Here is a 20,217-nt window from a genome sequence, read left to right on the forward strand (position 1 = left end):
AGCATCCTCCAGGTTGCCCCAAGCCCCAAGGATTGCCCTCCTCGAAGACCACAGACTGAGGTGAACAGGGCAGACCACAAGGTGAGCCCACTGCATTCTGTCTCTCCCTCTGCTCACTTTGATAGCCCTTCTCAAGCTTCCCAAAGTCCCGCTCCAGTCCAACACTCTCCAGTTTTGGACAGAGATCAGTGTTTAAACAATATTCACACCATTGATTACTTTGAAAATTTCAAGAAATGCTTGGTGGACACTCTGCGCTCAGAAATTGCCATACTTAAATGTGATATGACACACTGCATTGAAGAGGCAGAGAAAGCTACTGATGATCTAAGGGGGCATGTAACTGAGCATGCCTCTGTCCTAAAGGAGCATTCCAACCCTACTGGAACAGCTGTTTGTGCACCATGATGATTTGGAGAATAGAAGCAGGCGCTACAAAGTGCGTATTAGGGGCCTTCCAGAGTCATTTGAAACCAAGGATCTCTCTGGGGCCATCCTAGCCTTTTTAATGCTGTTCTAGATAAACCAAACGACTCCTCCCTAGAGATAGATCCCATCCATAGGGCCATCGGCATGCATGCTTAAAAAAAGTCAAAGATGAGATCATGAGACGGGCCCGGGACCAGGATGATATCCTATTTAATGACACCAAGTGCTGTTACTTCATGATTTACGCTGCCGCACATTGGTGCAACACAGATCACTAAAGCCACTACTAGAGGTGCTCCGCGCTCAAAATATCCGCAATCGGTTGGGTTTCCCCTTCCAGCTTACTGCACTGGCGGACCTCTCAGATATTTTGGATGTTTTCAACCTTACGGAAATAGATATCCCAGATTGGCCATCCCTACTATCTACAATACCTCACCCACCAGTGGACGCATGGCAGCTCTCCACTAGGAAACGCGTGCGTTCGCAAGGGAAAACCCGACCAAGAATGCTCGTCAATGAAAACTTTTGGATAGGTGAGATCACGTTGAGTGCTTCTATATGTATCTTTTGCACCTCCTAGAACTTTGTGGTTTATTCAATTACTACCTCATATAATGATTAAGTAATTCCTAACTAAGGGGTCCAGTGACCTGGTTTTTGTATTAGTATATTTTGCTGTATTTCTTGGTTTTCTTCTTTTCCTACAGTCCACTCTAGAACATCTTGAAGAATTCAGAGAGGGTATTCTGGTGCTAGGAGGGGATTTTAACTTCACTCCAGAACCAGCTGTGGACTCCACTAGGGATGTCTCTGGTGGAGCACCTAGAGGGAGTAAAAGGCTTCAAAGGTGCTTACTCCACCACCAACTATTGGATGCTTGGAGAATCATTAACCCCCGTGAAAGGGACTTTACATTCTTTTAACACCCCCAAATGTCCTACTCCAGAATTGATCACTTCTGCATTCGCCAAGCGGATCTGCATAGAATTAAAGGGCGCACGATTGGGGAAATGTTCCTCCCTGACCACTCCCCGGTGATTTTACTTATTCAACTCACTAAAGTTTGTCCAAAAGCTTGGAATTGGAAACTAAATGTAAATCTCATGAAAGGATCTGGTGGTGACAAAAGAAACTGAGAAAGAATTACATGCATATTTTGCCACTAACACTACGCAGGACAGTAACCCCTCAGTAGTTTGGAAAGGCCCATGAGGCTGTCATTAAAGGTCATTTAGATTAACATGGAGCAAGAGTAAAAAAGGTGAAGCAGCAAGAAATTGTGCAGCTTCTTGACCACAGAGAGCTAGATAAAGCACATAAAAGAGACCCGAGGGCGGAACTGACTTATTGGTTAATCTTTCTGGGATCCCAATTATCGACTCTGTCTTAATAATGCCAAAGCCTTCTTAGATAATGCAGGCCATCCTATTATGAATATAGGAATAGGTGTAGTGGCACTTTAATGAGAGCCCTGGGGGGGACACCTTTGTCCCATTCATATTTGATCGGACAGGAGTGTAGAATGTGCTCTGGTTGGGGTGCCTTGGATTTAACAACGGACCAATAGATCTTACAAAGGGGAAAGGTTTATTTACAGCTTAGGATAATATTTACATATGATTTTCAATACAAAAGGGAAGCAGGTAAAGGGTATATAGGCCCTCCCCCTTTCCCTTGATTCTTCCCAACCAAAGTTTTTTTTTTTAAACTTCTCTCATTTCACCCTTTCCCTTCCTTTTATCCCTCCACCTTCATAAATAAATTGACAAAATCAAAAGTGGATCCAGGAATATAAAATAAGAACACACCTTTCACATCCAAAATCGTGTAGAAAAAAAAAGTTTTGGGGGTTATATTTCTATTTGTGATCTAGCCTAATCCTAAATCGCATACTGAACAGCATAAAATTTCAAAAGACCAACATTAAAGACAAGACTTGGGGAGGAAAGAATACTGTAAGCTGTAGGGAGATCTCTCTCTCCTTCTTTACCTTCTGACTAGAACAATAGGTCTTCCATGGATCCCATACTAAGTTGAACTTAGCCATCCCATTTTTTTAAATATGAGTCATCTTATCATTAACCATAATCCAGTCTATTTTGGGGAAAAAAAGGGTTGAGTGTAATATTAGGTGGGTCCAAGATTTTGCTAATGTTATTCTAGCCAATAGCATCAATTTTAAAAGTTTCAATGAGGGTTTAGGAACCTTTAGTTCACATATGCTAAATAGAGCAATAGGTGGAGAGCATAATATGTTGCTCTCTAACACTCTCTGGAAAATAGTGAACATCTATTTCCAAAACGATTGAGCAACAGGACACAACCACCACATATGTGACATTGTACCAATGGTGTCACAACCTCTAAAGCATAGCGGAGATACTAACAGGTTACATTTAAAGAGCCGTTCGGGCACCAAATGCTGTCTTAATATCACCTTATAATTTGCCTCTATCAAAGAGGAATTGAGAGAAATCTTTGAAAGTGAAAAAAAATATCTTATTCCATTCCTCTCCTCTCTGGAAAATGTGAGCCCCCCTCCAGGAAGACGGAAGTTATAGTGAACTGATTTGGGCAGAAACTGCCACCAAATGGTCAAACTGGCCAATATGGTAATGATCCTCAGGCATGCACTCATTGAAGATCATTGTCTCTGTTAAGCAATCCTTTGATGTTTGAGGGACTGCATCTGTCTCCACAGATAATGAGGTTTATAGCTTGTTTCCAAGAAGGCAGAATTGTCTTTACATACAAGTCATATTCGTATCAATTTTGGTCACTTCCAACAAGGAGTTAAGAGATTTCTGGTTCAGGACATTGTGGAGGAATTCAAAAAGTTCTTCTTGCTCTGTACAATATTATTGCAATTGACCCTGCCTCTCCATCTCCCTCTGTAGTAATGGCTACCAAGGAGTACTTGACCAGGGTCAGGATGCCCATGCTTTGCTCCAGTGATATTGAAGTATTGGAATCCCCATTAGCGGAGAGGAAATTCTTAAAACAATAGCATGTACACCTTCTGGTAAGACGCCTGGACCAGATGGTTTCTCCCTAGCTCTTTATAAACAATTTCAGGAGATATTGGTGCCCCATATGGTAGACACTTTTAATGCTATTTCAGGAGGGGTGGCTCCACATCCAGACTTCCTGAGGGCACATATCACAGGGATTTCTAAGGAGGGAAAGGATCCGGCCAACTGCTCGAACTATAGACCCATCTCCTTACTCAACCAGGACCTAAAACTTTTTGCTAAAATCCTGGCAATGAGGTTACAGAAGGTCATTGGAAAATTAATCCACACTGACCAGGTAGGCTTTGTCCCCTTGAGGGAAGCGCAAGATAATAACATTAAAGTGCTTAATAGATTCAGGTGGCCTCTACACACTCTTCACCTGTCTTCCTGCTGTCCACGGATGGAGAAAAGGCATGTGATAGAGTGGACTGGACATTCATGGACCAGACCTTGCTGCATATTAGCTTGGGGCCGAACATGTTAGCCTGGATTAGGTCACTTTAGCCGCAGTTAGGGTCAATGGTACCCTTGCAGAATACTTTCCCATATTAAATGGTACTTGTCAAGGGTGCCCTCTTTCTCCACTCCATATTTGTTTTGACCTTAGAGCTTTTGTTACGAGCTATAAGGGCCAACTCAGACATTGTAGGGCTTAAATTAGGGAAGACAATGTATAAAATTGCAGCGTTTGCAGAAGATCTGCTGTTTGTCCTCCCCAACCCGGCAACCACACGCCCGAACATCATGAAGGAATTAGCATTGTATGGCACCCTTTCACATTTTAAAATCAATTATAGTAAAGCAGAGGCACTGAATCTTACATTAACCCAAAAACAGAAGGTTCAAACCGTTAGGAATTTCTCTTTTAAATGGGCAGCGGATTGCCTTGGACATTTGGGTGTTTTCTTGGCCAGGGATTTATCAAAAATGTATATTTTAAAATTCTCCCCACTTTCTCAACAGATAAAAGCTGACTTACTGATTTGGAGGTCGCTGATGATATCCTGGTCTTGGTAGGATTCAGGTGCTTAAAATTAATGTACTGCCAAGGTTTCTGTATCTTTTCATACCTTGCCAATTTGGCTCCCCAAGTCTTTTTTTGACAAAGTTAATGTGGACATTTTTCGGTTTATTTGGGGGTATTGCAAGCCTAAACTAAATCGTAACCTTTTATTTCAACCCAAGACAACTGGGGGTCCAGGTGTCCCTAATTTGTAAAAAAATTATATGGCCACTCACCTAGTTAGGGCGTTAGATTGGGTAAGACATGGTTCCGCCAAGCAGTGGGTGAGACTGGAGCAGTTGGCTGGAGGTCAAAGTTTGTCTTTGGCATCCTGGTTGGATAGTGGTGTAACTGGGAAGCTTAGACAACACCCTTTGATTGGCCCCACCCTGAGAGCGTGCTCAAAAATGTTCCCCCTTTCTCATATAGCACCAGCCCCTTCCCTGCTATACCCGGTGTTGGAAAACCCAGCCTTTGTACCAGGTATAGATGACCCGTATTTTGTCAACCTTGAAGAGCTGGGCTACCATAGGGCAGTGCACTTTTTCTGTAATGACTCCTGGCTACGGTTGTCGGACCTGGCTAGCCTGGGCGATTCGAAACCATTTGGTTTCTGGAGAGCAAGACAAATGGCTCATTTCTTATTCTTTACCACAGAGTAATGGGTTTGCCAGACCGCTAACCCTGTTTGAAGCCCTGTGTGGGGATAGACAGACACATTCTCTCAGCCCTGTATGCTATGTTTACTTCCCCACCCGGGGTTAGCCCTCCCTCGTATATGCTTGGGTGGGAGAGTTAAATATTACACTCGATTCTGAGCATCGACAGAAAGTGATTTGGTTAACCCACCATACGTCAGTTAGTAGTAAGTTCCAGGAACTTAACTACAAAATTCTGATTAGATGGTATCGTACCCCTGTTCTGTTACATAGGTTTTACACATCAATCTCAGGCCGATGTTGGCGTTGAGGTGGAGGATGGTACATTGCTCCATATTTTTTGGTCATGCCCGGTCTTACGTCCTTTTTGGAACAAGGTCAGGGAAATTGTACAAAAAGCGCAATGGTTCACAATTATTAATGATATTATGCTTATGGATATTAATATATTATGCTTATTATATTATGCTTTGCCAACTAAAGGAGACTGTTTCAAGTACCTCATTTTGGCATTTCCTAGCCTGTCATTTGAAAAAAAATAGGGGCCGGTGTGTTTGATGGTCCACAGATTCGGCAGTCTATCAAAGATGAACATCAGGACAATGTCAGAAGTCGAAAAGAATGCCTGGTTATCAATCAAAACCATTGTCAAGGACTTTCCTGGAAACACACGAGCAAAGAGACGGATATTGTGCAGAAACTTTTGGAGAGCTACAAAATGCTTGGTAACAATATGAGCATCAAGGTGCATTTTGTGCATAGCCATCTTTTCTAACTTTCCAGAAAACCTTGGTGCAGTCAGTGATAAGCAAGGTGAACAATTCCATCAAGATTTGAAGGTTGGTATCAGGGGAGATGGGATGTACATAGGATGGCTGACTATTGTTGAAACATCTGGCAGAATTGTCCTAACACTGAACACTCCAGAAAAGCTGTAAGTGTACATTTTTACCTTAACCACTTACCTGAATAATTTTCAAATGTTTTACTGTAAACAAATGTCATAAAGTAACAATAAATCCTTTTTATGAACAAAAGAAATTTAAATATACAGAACATTCAAGTAATTATTTCATTGTATGTAAAATGTGTATGCTTTTTGACAAAAATGGTGGGTACCCTGTGTCGTAAAAACTGGATCTGATAGCAAAAAAATGGGGTAATTTCCTTAAAGTTGTAACTCAACAAAAAATGTGTTCCCCAGTGTTATTTTTGTGCCCTGGTTTGGATCCTCCTGTATAAGCCCTGTCTGTTAGTGAATTAGACAAAAATAAAACTGTTATACCCTCCTCCAGGCACCAGTCTTTTAATCGATAGCAGTGTGGATGAACAAATAACAGCAAACACAGCAGTGAGTTAGAAAACAATTTAAGGAAAACATAGTAAAGGTTTCTCCTGTCCCCCAGTTAACTGACATTAAAAGCAGGTACAAAAGATATTGGTAGGAAACTTAGGATGACAGATAAAGGAAACCAGACCCCTGTTGTGATATCCTTCTAACAGCACAGCTAATTTAGAAAGGAATGCAGGTAAACAAAATGTGGTTGGAAGCATCAAAATTTAGAAAAAGAGTAAAACTTGCATGGGTTTATTCCCAGAAGACCAGACAAAAATAGGACCAAGATGGTCCTATGATTTGCTATGGTCTACCCACCAAAAATTAATGTAAGAAAATAAAGCAACACCTGGGAAAGGTGATAAAATAATTTTATATATGCTGCAATCTCAATTCAATTCTCCATAACTGATTGAAATATCTCCCACTTCATTCACCAGCAGGTATCTACCAGCCTTGTGTTTGTTTTTTTTTCCCCAACTGGAGCACATCCTCTGGATCATCAACCATTTCTTAAGACTCACCTCACATGGATTACAATGTATCCAGCACATGCTTTTGATCTGCGAACTTACTGCTACCCCTGAAGAAGCCTTTATCAGGCGAAACACAACGGGTATCACAAGTTTCACGTATGCAATCTTATACTTCACACTGTTGCTTCTAAATTGATGAAATATTGTACTCACTGTGACTAAATGGTTGATGTCTAGTGCCTTTATGGCCTAATAATGATTGCATATGGTCCTAGGTCTCCACAAAACCAAGCACCAATTTGTATTGTGTATGAGAACTTATTAATACAATACATTATTTGCCTCCAAAACCCGTTTGTTGTATTTTCTATCCCAATTTAGTAGTTATAAATACCAGGATGGTAATTCAAGGACTGCATATCCGTACAGCAGAGGCAGCAGGGTATAAACAGTGAACCTTGACACATGTCAATTTCTTTAAAATGGCAATTATGACAACAATCATCTTATGCATATCGTGTTTCTGGCCTTTCTAATACATCAATATAATGTAATTGGACCAATAGCTGGTGTCTAAAAATCATTATAGAAACAAGACAAGTAGACTGGTTTTTACTGGTACAGCTTCCAAACAATGCACCTAGCCTTGACAGCGAACCACAATTATTATCATGGTCTTAGACAAGGCTAGCAACAGACACTAATGCTCACCCAACCTTGCAGAGGTAGGTTTGAAGCCCAGGTCTAAAAAAAAACAACAAAAAAACAGATACTACATTGACCTAACAACTGCAAAGATAAATTCTTGTCAATGACTATTGTTAATCACTATTATTTCTCAAATAAAAGTGAACACTGATAATTATGCACGTTTGTTAATTAGGCAAAACCTATATCAGAATCTTGGGTAGGGTTTTGGAGGAGAAATATCCTAGAAGGCAAAAATTTTAGCATTACATAATGCTTTTATTGGTCTTGGATACTATTGACAGGTTATGATTTATAAAAGTCACTCTAATAACTAGTGATAAAGACAGAGAGGGTACAGAGCTACAAGGTTAACCAGTAAAGCCGAATAGACCATCCTAGTATAGGCAGCAGCGAATACTAAGGATGTAAATTACCAGCCAGTTGCTTTTAAAAAGCTGATTAGGGAGTAAAAGGAAGAATTTGATAACCTCTATCAACATTTATCAACAAGGGTGTGTTCCAATAGTGGTACTTACTAGATAAAAGCTTGTTAGTATTATTACATTTGTCTGCTTTTTGATGGGAGGTAAAGGTAAAATCTTAGTAATAAAATGAACTCATTCCAAGCCATTGCATGTAGCTGTAAATGTTTTCCTAATGACCATTCTACTAACAGGCAGAACATATACCCCATAATTCACGTGTCCCTAAATAAATAATAAAAGAAAAGAAGAAAACAGGTTGATCTTAATCGTGGGTACATGGAGCTTTATTGTGACAAGCAGAAAAAAAAAGGCTGTGGATTCTGCTCTACCAATGAGCATACAGGTGACATTACACTATATAACAGTTGAACACATTTTCTTGTGGTGGGAGACACCCAGCTAAAACATCCATGTGCAGTCTCTTACAGGACATTTGCCTGGGGTTTAAGTGCTTTTATACAACAGCTGGTGGTGATATTGATGAGGAATTCCTGTCATGGTTTAAATAAACTAGCAAATAATTTATTCTATTTTGTAATAAAATAGATTACGTGTATAAAGACTATCCTAGACTGAAATCTATAATAAAAATGGATGATGGACAAGATACAGGGTCAGCTTTATCTTCCTGTTTTCTTCAAACGTAATCCAAAGTTTGTGGTATGTATGTAAAAATAAGCAATGAGATCCTCTCAGCATGCAAAATGCTAATGTGGCAAAAAAAGGCTCTTTCCTCCTCTCCAAAAAAAAAAAAAAAAAAAAAAAATGATTGTGCAGTGCATGAAGGGAGACTTTGGTTCATGCAAGTTATGCTCTGCAAGTGGTTGCCGTTATTTCAGTCTGAATGTCCAGGAAAAAAAAGCACCTATTTTTCCTTTCAGCCATTTTCTTTCCACAACACTAAATGGATACTGTGATCAGGCATACTTGTGGCAAAGACCAATCCAATGTCATTAATACCATCCAAGCCGTTCAACCATTCCATTTCTCCTGCTAGGAAGCTGGAGCCCCTCTTGGACTTCCTATACTCTGGCAAGGGCCAGCGGCTGATCACTTTCTCAGTCCGTAAATCCATAATATACAAGTGGTGGTTGTCAAACAAAAGAGCAAATATGTCACCAAAGCCGAGAAGAGAAAGGCTGGTAGAGTCCGGCATTTTGATAATTCTAGAATAAAATAAACATTAAGACAATAAAATTGAACAAACTTTAAAGCAGACTAAATTTGACATCAGAGGGCTCTAATGGTTAGACTTCTGTATAAATTTCCTGTATTCTTCACACCTGACACAATATTATGAGGATTCCTACTCTTCTTGGTAATTTTACCATGAAGAGTAGGATCAAGACCACTAAATGTTAAGAGATCTCACTAGTAGGGATCTAAAGGAAGAAACAGATGACCTGTTCCGACACCGAATAGTGCCTACACTACTCTTAGTGTGAATTACCTGCTGTGTGTGCGACTGCTACACTTCAGAGATTCTCCTTACAAATTTGAGATTTTTCACTGTAACTAGTATAAGCTGTACACAAAGTGGTAAAATAAAGTTTACAATTTATTTATAGTGGACATTGAACTGTTTACATACACAGATTTTGAGGAGTTGAGAAATAGTCTGAGGCAGTAAAATTCCAGTTAATTGAAATCATATGACTGAAGGACTTACAGTTTCTGTTTGTTTGCTGCAATCTTAGTTGCCCACATCAGAGAGTGTTAAGGCAATGCCATTTATCTCAGCAAAGAATAGTGGCAAGGACAGGCTGTGTGTACTTCTTCTAGGAACCCCTAGCCACCACACATCTGCCTATCCCACACATCAGATAATTGGGCAGTCTTGCTGAAAACTGCTTGACCAGTTGATGTCACTTCATGTCTATGGGCTCCTACTGAGTTGTATCCCTAGCAAAGACATAATGGGTAACATGCCCATTGTTTTTACAACATTTCATTTCCTATGTTTTGTGTATTTAGAAAAGAGAAGGAACAGTTTAGGCAGTATTAAGTACTGCTGACACTGAAGACACTTGTCATTACATGTTAGGCACACCACTGAATGGCCCTGATCCTTGCCCAGGTTTTACAGAGGATTGCCTAGTAGGGCTATTAATGGTCTGTTTATGCCCAATATACACAAAAAGATATTATACCTTGATGGAATAAACTACAGATCTTTCTGAGACATCTAGTCATATTTATCTGTTTTTTTTGAGGCTTCTTATATCTAACTGTTTGTAACTTGGGTATTTATCTTCAAGTGAAGACTCCAGTCTTCTTTTAAACTGGGTGATTGGCAGGGTGGTATCAAGTGACTGATGACACACAAAAGAAAACATTTCCACTGTCTATCACATCTAAACAGAGGTAAGTGAGGAGTCTTCTATTTACCTTAAAATGTCATAGCTGGCAAAGTCCCATTGGTAGAGTCCTAATGCTGAGCTGCACACGATGTATCTGCCATCGAAATGCAGGCGTGGCTGCAGCGTAATGCTACGGTCATCCGACACATACAGTGTTTTCAAACATTTGCAGTTAATTTCTCTGCCAATTGGCCAAATCTGCAACGCAAACAATAATATACTCATAATCTCTACAGCGTACAGCACAAAATGAAAAAGCTTTGTGACCAGAACACAAATCCTTTGTAAAAGAAAACTGTGTAAATAAATAATAATAATATTAGTTTGTATAGTTAATTAAACTTCATCAACGGAATAGACGAGTCACTGTATGAGTAAGACTGCCTCGCAATAGTTGTAGAAGGTGACTGGAGTTTTTAATTTAGAATATAAAGTATCAGACAATCTGAATGCAATCCCCTTAAAAAAAGCCTTTTTTTACAGTGTGTGTAAAAAAAGGAGTCCAGCATTATTTATTTAAATAAATTGCCACTTGATAAGGGGGAGAAAGAAAAAAGAATTATTGCAAAACACATAGAAAAAAAAAGACCTGTGCACAATATAAGGTATATTACTACCACAACATTACCACCTAACTCCAGGTTTGTTTTTTTACTTACCTCTGTAACATGGGGGGGGGGGGGTTCTTTTGTATTTCCTGTCCTTGTAAGACCAGGACAAGCGTGCGGAGGTGAAAAGGCCTGCCAACAGTGTATCATTTATATATATACTGATATTTCTATATATAAAAACAGGAAACAATTTTAAACATACAGAACCAAAGTACCTTAATTTCATATTTATCTGCGCTTAGAAGGATGTAATCTCCAGGAATATGCATGACGGATTTCACCTCACATCTCTGTAAGACCACCTAAGGGTATACATAATGTTTGTGTTAGCTAAGTATACAAATACAACAGTTAACAATACTATTTTTTTAAGGTGTGTGTACATAGATGATAGTTGTTTTTAGTGACAATTTATATGAACTAGCAGAATGAGGGCAAAATAATTTTTAGAGCGGGGTCTGTCCTAAAAATGTGGGGTTTTTTTAATAGTAAGTTGTGAAGAGTGATACAGTTTGAGTTAAGGTCAGCATTCTCCAAAGAATAGGTACATATGACAGTTGATGCCTTGCACAGGTGGAAGAAAGAACAAGCTAGAAAAACTAATATTACTTCTTTCTAGATACATTTTTTTATTATAATCAGTTGACATGATCATTCTATAACACGTTTATTAGAATGAAAAAATCTATATATTTATAAAATTGTATGTATGTATGTTCTACCATCACTCGAAAACGCATTGAGGCATTTCAACCAAACTTGCCATACATATGACTGAGACTCATGTAAGTGCACCTATCATCTTTGTACAGCGCTGTGTTATATGTCAGAGCTATATTTGGATGAAACGATTGGAGACATTTCAACCAAACTTGCTATACATATGACAGACTCATGTGAGTGCACCACTGATCTTTGTACAGTGTTGTGCTATATTTGGATGTATGTATGTATGTGATCACTAGAAAATGCATGGAGACATTTAAACAAAACTTGCTATACATATGACTGAGACTCATGTGAGTGCATATGTCAGCTATATTTGGATGTATGTGTGTATGTCATCACTAGGAAACGCATGGAGACATTTCAGGCAAACTTGCTAGACATTTGACAGACTTATGTGAGTGCTGATCTTTGTACAGCGCTGTGCTATATGTCAGAGCTATATGTGGATATATATATATATATATTACACATACATACACACACACACAATTGAGTCAATAAATATTCGGAAACAACTTTTTTCTAATTTTGGTTCTGTACATTACCACAATTATTTTAAATGAAACAACTCAGATGCAGTTGAACTGCAGACTTTCAGCTTTATTTCAGTGGGTTGAACAAAAGGCTAAAAATGTGAGGTACTAAAGCCTTTTTTTAACACAATCACTTCATTTCAGAGGCTCAAAAGTTATTGGACAATTTAAAAAGCTGAAAATAAAATGTTCATTTCTAATACTTGGTTGAAAACCCTTTGCTGGCGATGACAGCCTGTTGTCTTGAACTCATGGACATCACCAGATGCTGGGTTTCCTCCTTTTTAATGGTCTGCTAGGCCTTTACTGCAGCGGCTTTCAGTTCCTGTTTGTTTGTGGGCCTTTCTTTCCGAAGTTTAGTCTTCAACAAGTGAAATGCATGCTCAATTGGGTTCAAATCAGGTGACTAACTTGGCCATTGAAGAATATTACACTTCTTTGCTTTATTAAACTCCTGGGTTGCTTTGGCTTTTTAAGATATCCAAGTCTACTGAAATGAATTGTGTAAAAAAAAGGCTTTAGTGCCCCACATTTTTATGCAATCTTTTTGTTCAACCCACTGAAATAAAGCTTAAAGTCTGCAGTTCAACTGCATCTGAGTTGTTTCATTTAAAATTGTGGTAATGTACAGAACTAAAATTAGAAAAAAGTTGTCTCTGTCCAAATATTTCTGGACCTAACTGTAGATATGTGTATGTGAGCACTAGGAAACGCATGGAGACATTTCAAGCAAACTTGCTAGACATGTGATGGAGACTCATGTGAGTGCACAGCTGATCTTTGCACAGCGCTGTGCTATATGTCAGAGCTATATTTGGCTGAAACAATTGGTATATATATATATAGGTGTGTGTATGTCATCACTATGAAACGCATGGAGATATTTCAAACAAAATTGCTACACATATGACTAAGACTCATGTGAGTGCACCTCTGATTTTTGTGCAGCGCTGTGGTATATGCCAGAGGTATATTTGCATCTATGTATGTATGTGTATATGAATTGCTCAGCACAGTGTTCCTTTTGCTTATATTTTTACATACTTTTTTTTTTAACTATAATATAAGATTGCAATAAATAAATACCCGGGCTAGTGGCTTTAATAAAAATAGAAAATGTTACACTTATATTAGATAGGCCACACACAAACAGTGCTAATCTATCAAATAATTATGTGAACTATGAGGATAGCTAATATCAGTCAGTCAGTAAACCATCGCTGAAAGTAATCAGAAACCTGCCTTGGTGACCCACTCAGTGTGTCCAGTGAGTGTATTCAAGCATGATCCGGAAGATAAGGCCCAGATTTTCACAGTGTTATCCGCAGAGCCACTGACCAGTATGTCCAGTTCATCATTATAGTCCACACTAAACACTGCACAGAATGGAGACAAGAACAACATTTGTCACCATATTCGATGAATGTACATACATACTGTTACATACAGTAACCTCAGCTGCATCATTTCATGGCCTACCTTACACTAGAAAAAGCCAAGTATTCATCTGATAAGTCAGCTAAACACTTTTCTTTCTATATCCATCAAAAACAAGCATACACGTTCTATGTATTTTATCTGGAACAGATACAATTCAATAGAGTTGGGGGTTCATGCATAGAACACTGTACCCTATCTACTAACCCCAACATTTGGCACACACTATAGGGGAAGGCCTCGAATTTAAATATTACACGCATAGGGTGGCCTTGCAGCACAAGTGTCCATCTGGGTGACTATCTGCTCAGAGTTTTATGTTATTCCCTTGTGTTGATTTCACTTTTTGTGATTAGCTTTCCTTTCAATTGATGCTATGATGTGGGTATGACTGTGGTGGGGATATTAGAGAATAAACTGATGTAATGTATCAAGTGGAACTTCCACAGCACAGAAGTAATATGTACTCGTAATAATTACACTAACAAGCATCAAAAAACAATAATGAAGAATACATAAGGAGCATTAGTTCTTATATATTTTGCAGCAGGAAGTATGTAAGACTCCAAGAGGGGATAACACCTGATATCCTCAAACAGCGGGTCCTGTAGACCCCAAAATCATGAAGCTGAGAAGCAAGTGCCCCCTGTAAATAGGATAGCAGTTTTGGGAAGGTCATTATTATCAGAGCTTTGTATGACCATTTAGATTTTACCATCCACAGAATCCTTACACTCTCGGATGAGTACCCCCAGCCATTTACCTTAATGCTTCTCTGTAAGCTGCTTACCTGCCCCTGTATGACCCCGGAAGTGCTGAATTCTGGCCCCTGAGCTCCAGTCCCAACAGGCCACTGTGTTATCGAAGGAGCCAGTGATGAGTTTCTGTTCATCAAAAGTTACAGCAGCACATGTGTGTGTCTGAATCCCATATATACATTGTCCAGTGCTGACATCCCATAGTTTGGCGGACAAGTCATCTGAGCCTGTAAGAGAGAAAGTTTTTTGTAGCCAACAGACAAAACATCCAAGTACCAGTAGGATCCATGTGTGACTGATAGATAAGACCTACACATATGGGAAAGATCTATGTGTGACTGACATTTATTAGCTGACTAATAGATGACTATAGAGTCATCTATTAGCTAATAAATGTCTGTCAAATGTTGTGCTTTTTGGCAGGTTGTGTGCATAGGTTGTACAAGCAGTAGTCTGGTGTAGTCAGGGTTGGCCAATTTTGGTGCAAGGTGTAGCAGTGCTAGTCCATTGGAGTTGACCTTTATTCACATATGCTAAAAAGTGTTGAGTTTAGGGAAGATCATGTTGCAGGCACTAATTTTGTGAAGAGTTAGAAGAGCTGGCAGTTATAGGACTAATACCAGGAACTGCTGAATACTAGAGGAAGAACACAATACATCTCCCAATTAAAAGAGGGAGGATAACACAGCAGACACTAACCTGTACAGAGGAGACCGTCTTTGTAATAAAGTGCATAAACTCTGGCACTATGCCCAATGAGTGACGCAGTCTGAAATGCTTCATGGTTAGCCAGCTGTTTCATTCGCAAGACAGCCTTCAGGTAAACTTTCTTCCAGTGAAGAGTATCCTGCACGGTGTCATCAATCTGCCAGCCCAAACTCCGACAAGCTGTCTGCCACACCTCTGTACAGGCACTTATCACCTTGTTCCATTGCTTGGAGACCAGGCAGCATGTGAGTAAGGTCTGTGGGTCCAGCCACTTAAGCAAGTAGAAGCTGAGCTCCAGTGGAAGAAGTTTTAGAAAATCTCTTTTCAGAAGAGTCTCTAGATTATTGGAGAGATGCCTTAGCTGCACAGCCCCACTCAGGCTGATCAAGTGATCCAAAGTCTCATTTTTCTGTAGCTCAGTCAAGGTGAAGAAGGATGCTGAAAGGTTTTCAAGCCATATTTCGAAATCCTTTTTATCCATAGGTTTCTGGTAGCAGTAGGCTGGGGAAAAACATATATTCACCAAAATGTCATCCAGCAAACTAGGCAGGCCATGTTACACGCAGACCTCTTTTGAAAAGACCAAGACTGATATTTATTAAGATATTTATTTATTGGACTGACATCCATCAAGTTTAGACACAACTGCAAATTTTGAGCAAAGCAAAGGTCTCTCTCCCTCAACAGCTGCCATTTTAACTAAACGGGAGACAAACTACACTTTCAATGGCATTGGAGTCAGTTCTCTGCATTAAACATAACTCCTTAGAAATTATAACTGAATATTTTATCACCTCCAGCTCTCACACCTCTGCTGTAGCTGGTCAGCACTATTTCTCAGGACTACCGTATTTTTTGCCGTATAAGACGCACTTTTTCTTCCCCAAAACTGGGGGGGGAAAAGTTAGTGCGTCCTATATGACAAATGTGTTATAAAATAATTAAAATAATATACTCACCCGATACCCGATCCTGCGTGTCTCTGGCTGCATGCAGCGTGTCTCTTCTCTCCTCTGCCAGCATCGTGTCTTCTCCTGTCTGTAAAGCAGAGCGAAAGAAGCCGGCACAGCGCCACCTGCTGTTCCCTGTCCTAACTGCCGTACAGTGGAAAAAAAGCACAGAGTGATCAGAAGGGGAATTTGAATGACAAAAAGTGATCAGAAGGGAATTTTGAATGACACAGAGTGATCAGAAAGGGAATTTGAATGGCACATGAGTGATCAGAAGGGGAATACCGGTATGAATGGCACATGAGTGATCAGAAGGGGAATAATCTTTCAGTCTTTTTTTTCTAGAATTTCCTCCTTTAAAATTGGGTGCGTCTTATATTCCGGAGCGTCTTATACGGCGAAAAATACGGTAAGTTAAGTTTTCCCCTTTGAAGCTTCCTTTTGTTTTTTGTTCTAACAAAAGTAAGAGACAAATTCTATTAGGAGTGGCAGTGGTATAAGATTTGTAGCCTCACCAGAAACATTTTGTAGCCTTATATTTCCTTAAAATTATTAACTCATTTTAACCTATAAAAGCAGTTGATGTCAGGTATCACATTCAATTTGGCAGGCAGCCAATTAAAGTGCGGAGATAAAATTAGATAATTTTATTGTTGAAACACTTACTGTTCTACCCAAAACCATACTTACATTTACACAATAAATAAATCCTATTATTTTTCTTTTCTCTTCAGTGAATACTTTCTGAAATATGTATGTGTCTGTATGTGTACGTATATCTTCCTTTGATGGTACAAAGAGAAGAGAAGAATCAACACTTATATTTACACATTACAGAACCTGTAATTTGTGATACAATATGGTGGTTACTATAAAAAATGACCTCCAACCTATTGCAGTTACAAATATTTATGCTTGTTATTGATCTGTTAGTTACACCCATAAACTTTGTATCATGCCACATCCTAATATTAATAGTAAAAACTAAAAAGTGATTTAAGTAACTTTTTAGGCATTTGTAATCTCATGATTCTTTTAGAACTTTTCCTAAAACCTAACAATTATATGATATTTAAACAGGACGTAAACTCAAAAGTGTCAAAAATAAAAAAATAATTCACTTTCCCTCAATCCCGCAAAGCAGTGGATCGGTCCGGAGGTATCTTTCATTGGGTTCCGCGTCATCCCGGTTTACGTCTTTGGGCCGGCGCCCCAGGCGCCGCCAACCCCTACGTCACCCGACGCAGGCGCAAGATTGGGTGATGTAGTTTGAAAAAAAAAAGCTTTGAGTGTAAAAGCTGCTTGTCATACTCTGCATCCTAACAACTCGCTGTGTTCCAACCTTCAGCTCTCCTAAACCGTTCTCTGAAACAGCAACCCCAAAGTTCATTTTTCATAACTTTTTACATTTGTGACCCCCATATCTTGAAATTCTTTAAAGCTGGGTGGCTGAAATTGTAATAACTAGTATCTATGAGGGTCCCCTGTACACCCTGAAGATTACAAGTCATTGTGACATACAGTTTAGGAGATATGGAGGTTTGTACACAGAGAGCTGTGAGGATGCAGAATTCACACGCAGAGCTAGAGGTGGATACATTTCACAGGCGGAAATCCCAGCTCGTGCTAAGAGATGGGGCGGGGCTGCCTGTCTCCTTCACATGAAGGCTGAACTGTGTGTGCTCACCTCTCATCGGCAGCAATCCTCTGAACGCATGACACAGAGCAGCCTCACTGAGATCCGTGCATCCCAGGATGAGAGCTGCCGAGAGCTGGGCGGGGTATTCACAGCAGCCGGGCGGACCAACCAGCTAAAAACCTCTGGGGAGAACTATGGGTGTTGAACATAACAAACAGAATTTTTATCATACATAAAAGGGTTGTCTACCCTTTTATGTAAAGTGAAAATTCTGTTTTTAGGTATGCTTTAAATATATTCACATAAAAACAAAATGTTGCAATCAGTGAACAATAACAAATTGTTTCATAACAAAGCATTATTTAAACCAGGGGTGCCCACACTTTTTTGGCTTGTAAGCTACTTTTAAAATGACCAAGTCAAAATGACCTACCAACAATAAAAACATAGACTTCACTCCTGTGCGCAATAGAGTTAAGTTTGAAAGGCAGGGCTCCCGGATCTACTTGCGTTGCCTTTGCTATCTACTGGTAGATGGCATTCAACCAGGGCACCCCTTATTTAAACATTTGATGTAATCAATGAACATCGACAGTTTGGATTGCAATGGTACATTTTCTGACACATTTCGCAGACACATAATCTGCTTCCTCAGGAAAATAACCGTGAGACTTACAGAGTTTTATCAATGAAATCAAAGTCAATTATATATATATTATAGACATGTTCTATATACATAAATAATTTAATATAATACACTTATGAAACCAATTTCAATCATTAATGACATTTTCTTCCCCTTTTCCAACACACCAATTGAAGACTGGACAAACAGCATCAAAGGTAGAAAAGGATAGAGCTTGAACCACCAAATACAAAGCTTATACCACCAATCTATAAATGAAATATATTTTTCTTTATTCAAAGATGTTTTCTCATAGTGGTTTAATGATTACATCAATTGTTTAAATAATGCATCATTAAGAACCAATTTACCATTGTTCACTGACTGCAAGGATTAGTTTTATATTGTCATTGTATTTTTTATGTAAATGTAATGGTTATGTTTTAAGAAAATTTCAAGGAGTCATAAGATTATATATGCCTAGAAAGTCTCTTTTTAGCTTTCATACAGAGTAGATTACAGTAACATATAGAAGCAATACATACCATCACAGTAATGTCTCCTGTAATCGGCACAATGCTGTTTCAGCGTACTCTATAGATAACACCTGGATGGAACAACAGCAGAACAATTATATATTATAAACACGATTTAATATAAACTACTTCTGTCCACACATTGACTGGGGAAATGACTCTGTGTTCTCTGTACAGCACAGTGTTTTATGTTTGGATTTTATATGTGAATATTAATAATGAAGAATGTAAGCTCCTCTGTTACAGGGTTCTCTGTACAGCACTACAGCTCAGTGCTCTCTATGTCTGGGCTATAAAATTATTATTTTTTTGATTGAACAATAAATGTATTAATCACACCTCTGAAAACAATACAGTCAGGGTACATTCATACATGGAGGAGCATAAAACACTATATTACAATCCCCACAACATACTTGCAAATAAATTCGTACATATTATTATTATTATTATTATTATTAATAATAAACAGGATTTATATAGCACCAACATATTATGCAGCGCTGTACATTAAATAGGGGTTGCAAATGACAGACGGATAGAGACAGGAGGAGTAGAGGATCCTGTCCTGAAGAGCTTACAATCTAAGAGGTGGGGGAAGCAGCAAGAAATAGGAGGACAATCTGTATGTCCAGCAGACAGGAAGCGGCAAGAGACAAATATCACAGAGGACTCTCTATATACTAATATAGCTGTTGTCAGAAAAGGCCTCTAAAAGTACAAGAAGTTTGCTTGTTCTCCCCATGGGTTTCCCCTTGGCACTCTGCTGCCCCCCCCTCCATGTTACCACCATGAGGGGCATTAGATTGTGAGCTCTTCTGACAGATTGTAGGTGGGAGGACTAAGGGCTGTGTACTGCACATGTCAGCACTACAACAATCCACATAGGCGAGAAGAGGTATCATTCTATATAATGTGTGGGGTGGGGGAGTCCTACCAGGGGCCAAGGTATCGTTGTACCTGGTTACCCACGACCTCGCTATCCTTATCGCCGCCATCTTTCTCAGGAGGCGGACAATCTGACTCCAGCCTGTCCCGCCCCCTACTTGCCGCCGTTCCCGGAGCTCGTCGTTCCGCTGTTCAGGTATGGCATAGAAGATATCGCAAGAATGCCTAAATCCGCCATGTTGGATAAGGGCAGGGTTGCAAATTAGGGAAAATATTGTCCTTGTAGGCTACTGGCAGTGAAATGGTATGGCCGCTCTCCGTTCATAGAACTTTCACAGGGGTCATTCC

General features: G+C 39.4%; 1 protein-coding gene across 2 annotated transcripts; it reads right to left on the reverse strand.

The window, feature by feature from the left end:
- Positions 1-8,351: 8,351 nt before the first annotated feature.
- FBXW2 (F-box and WD repeat domain containing 2) lies at positions 8,352-20,066 on the reverse strand. Of its 2 annotated transcripts, none has more exons than XM_072431825.1 (8): positions 19,942-20,066; positions 18,991-19,052; positions 15,223-15,732; positions 14,556-14,750; positions 13,571-13,704; positions 11,282-11,368; positions 10,484-10,653; positions 8,352-9,261 (listed from the first exon to the last, which is right to left on the reverse strand). In XM_072431825.1, exons 3-8 carry the CDS (start codon positions 15,710-15,712, stop codon positions 8,973-8,975), a joined length of 1,365 nt encoding a protein of 454 aa, XP_072287926.1. In that variant the 5' UTR covers positions 15,713-15,732; positions 18,991-19,052; positions 19,942-20,066; the 3' UTR covers positions 8,352-8,972. The 2 variants fall into 2 exon arrangements, with proteins under 2 accessions (XP_072287926.1, XP_072287925.1); XM_072431824.1 differs by having other exon boundaries at positions 19,919-20,038.
- Between the last annotated feature and the right edge of the window lie 151 nt (positions 20,067-20,217).

The sequence above is a fragment of the Pyxicephalus adspersus genome, chromosome Z, assembly GCF_032062135.1.
Source record: "Pyxicephalus adspersus chromosome Z, UCB_Pads_2.0, whole genome shotgun sequence".
Taxonomy (NCBI): Eukaryota; Metazoa; Chordata; class Amphibia; order Anura; family Pyxicephalidae; genus Pyxicephalus; species Pyxicephalus adspersus.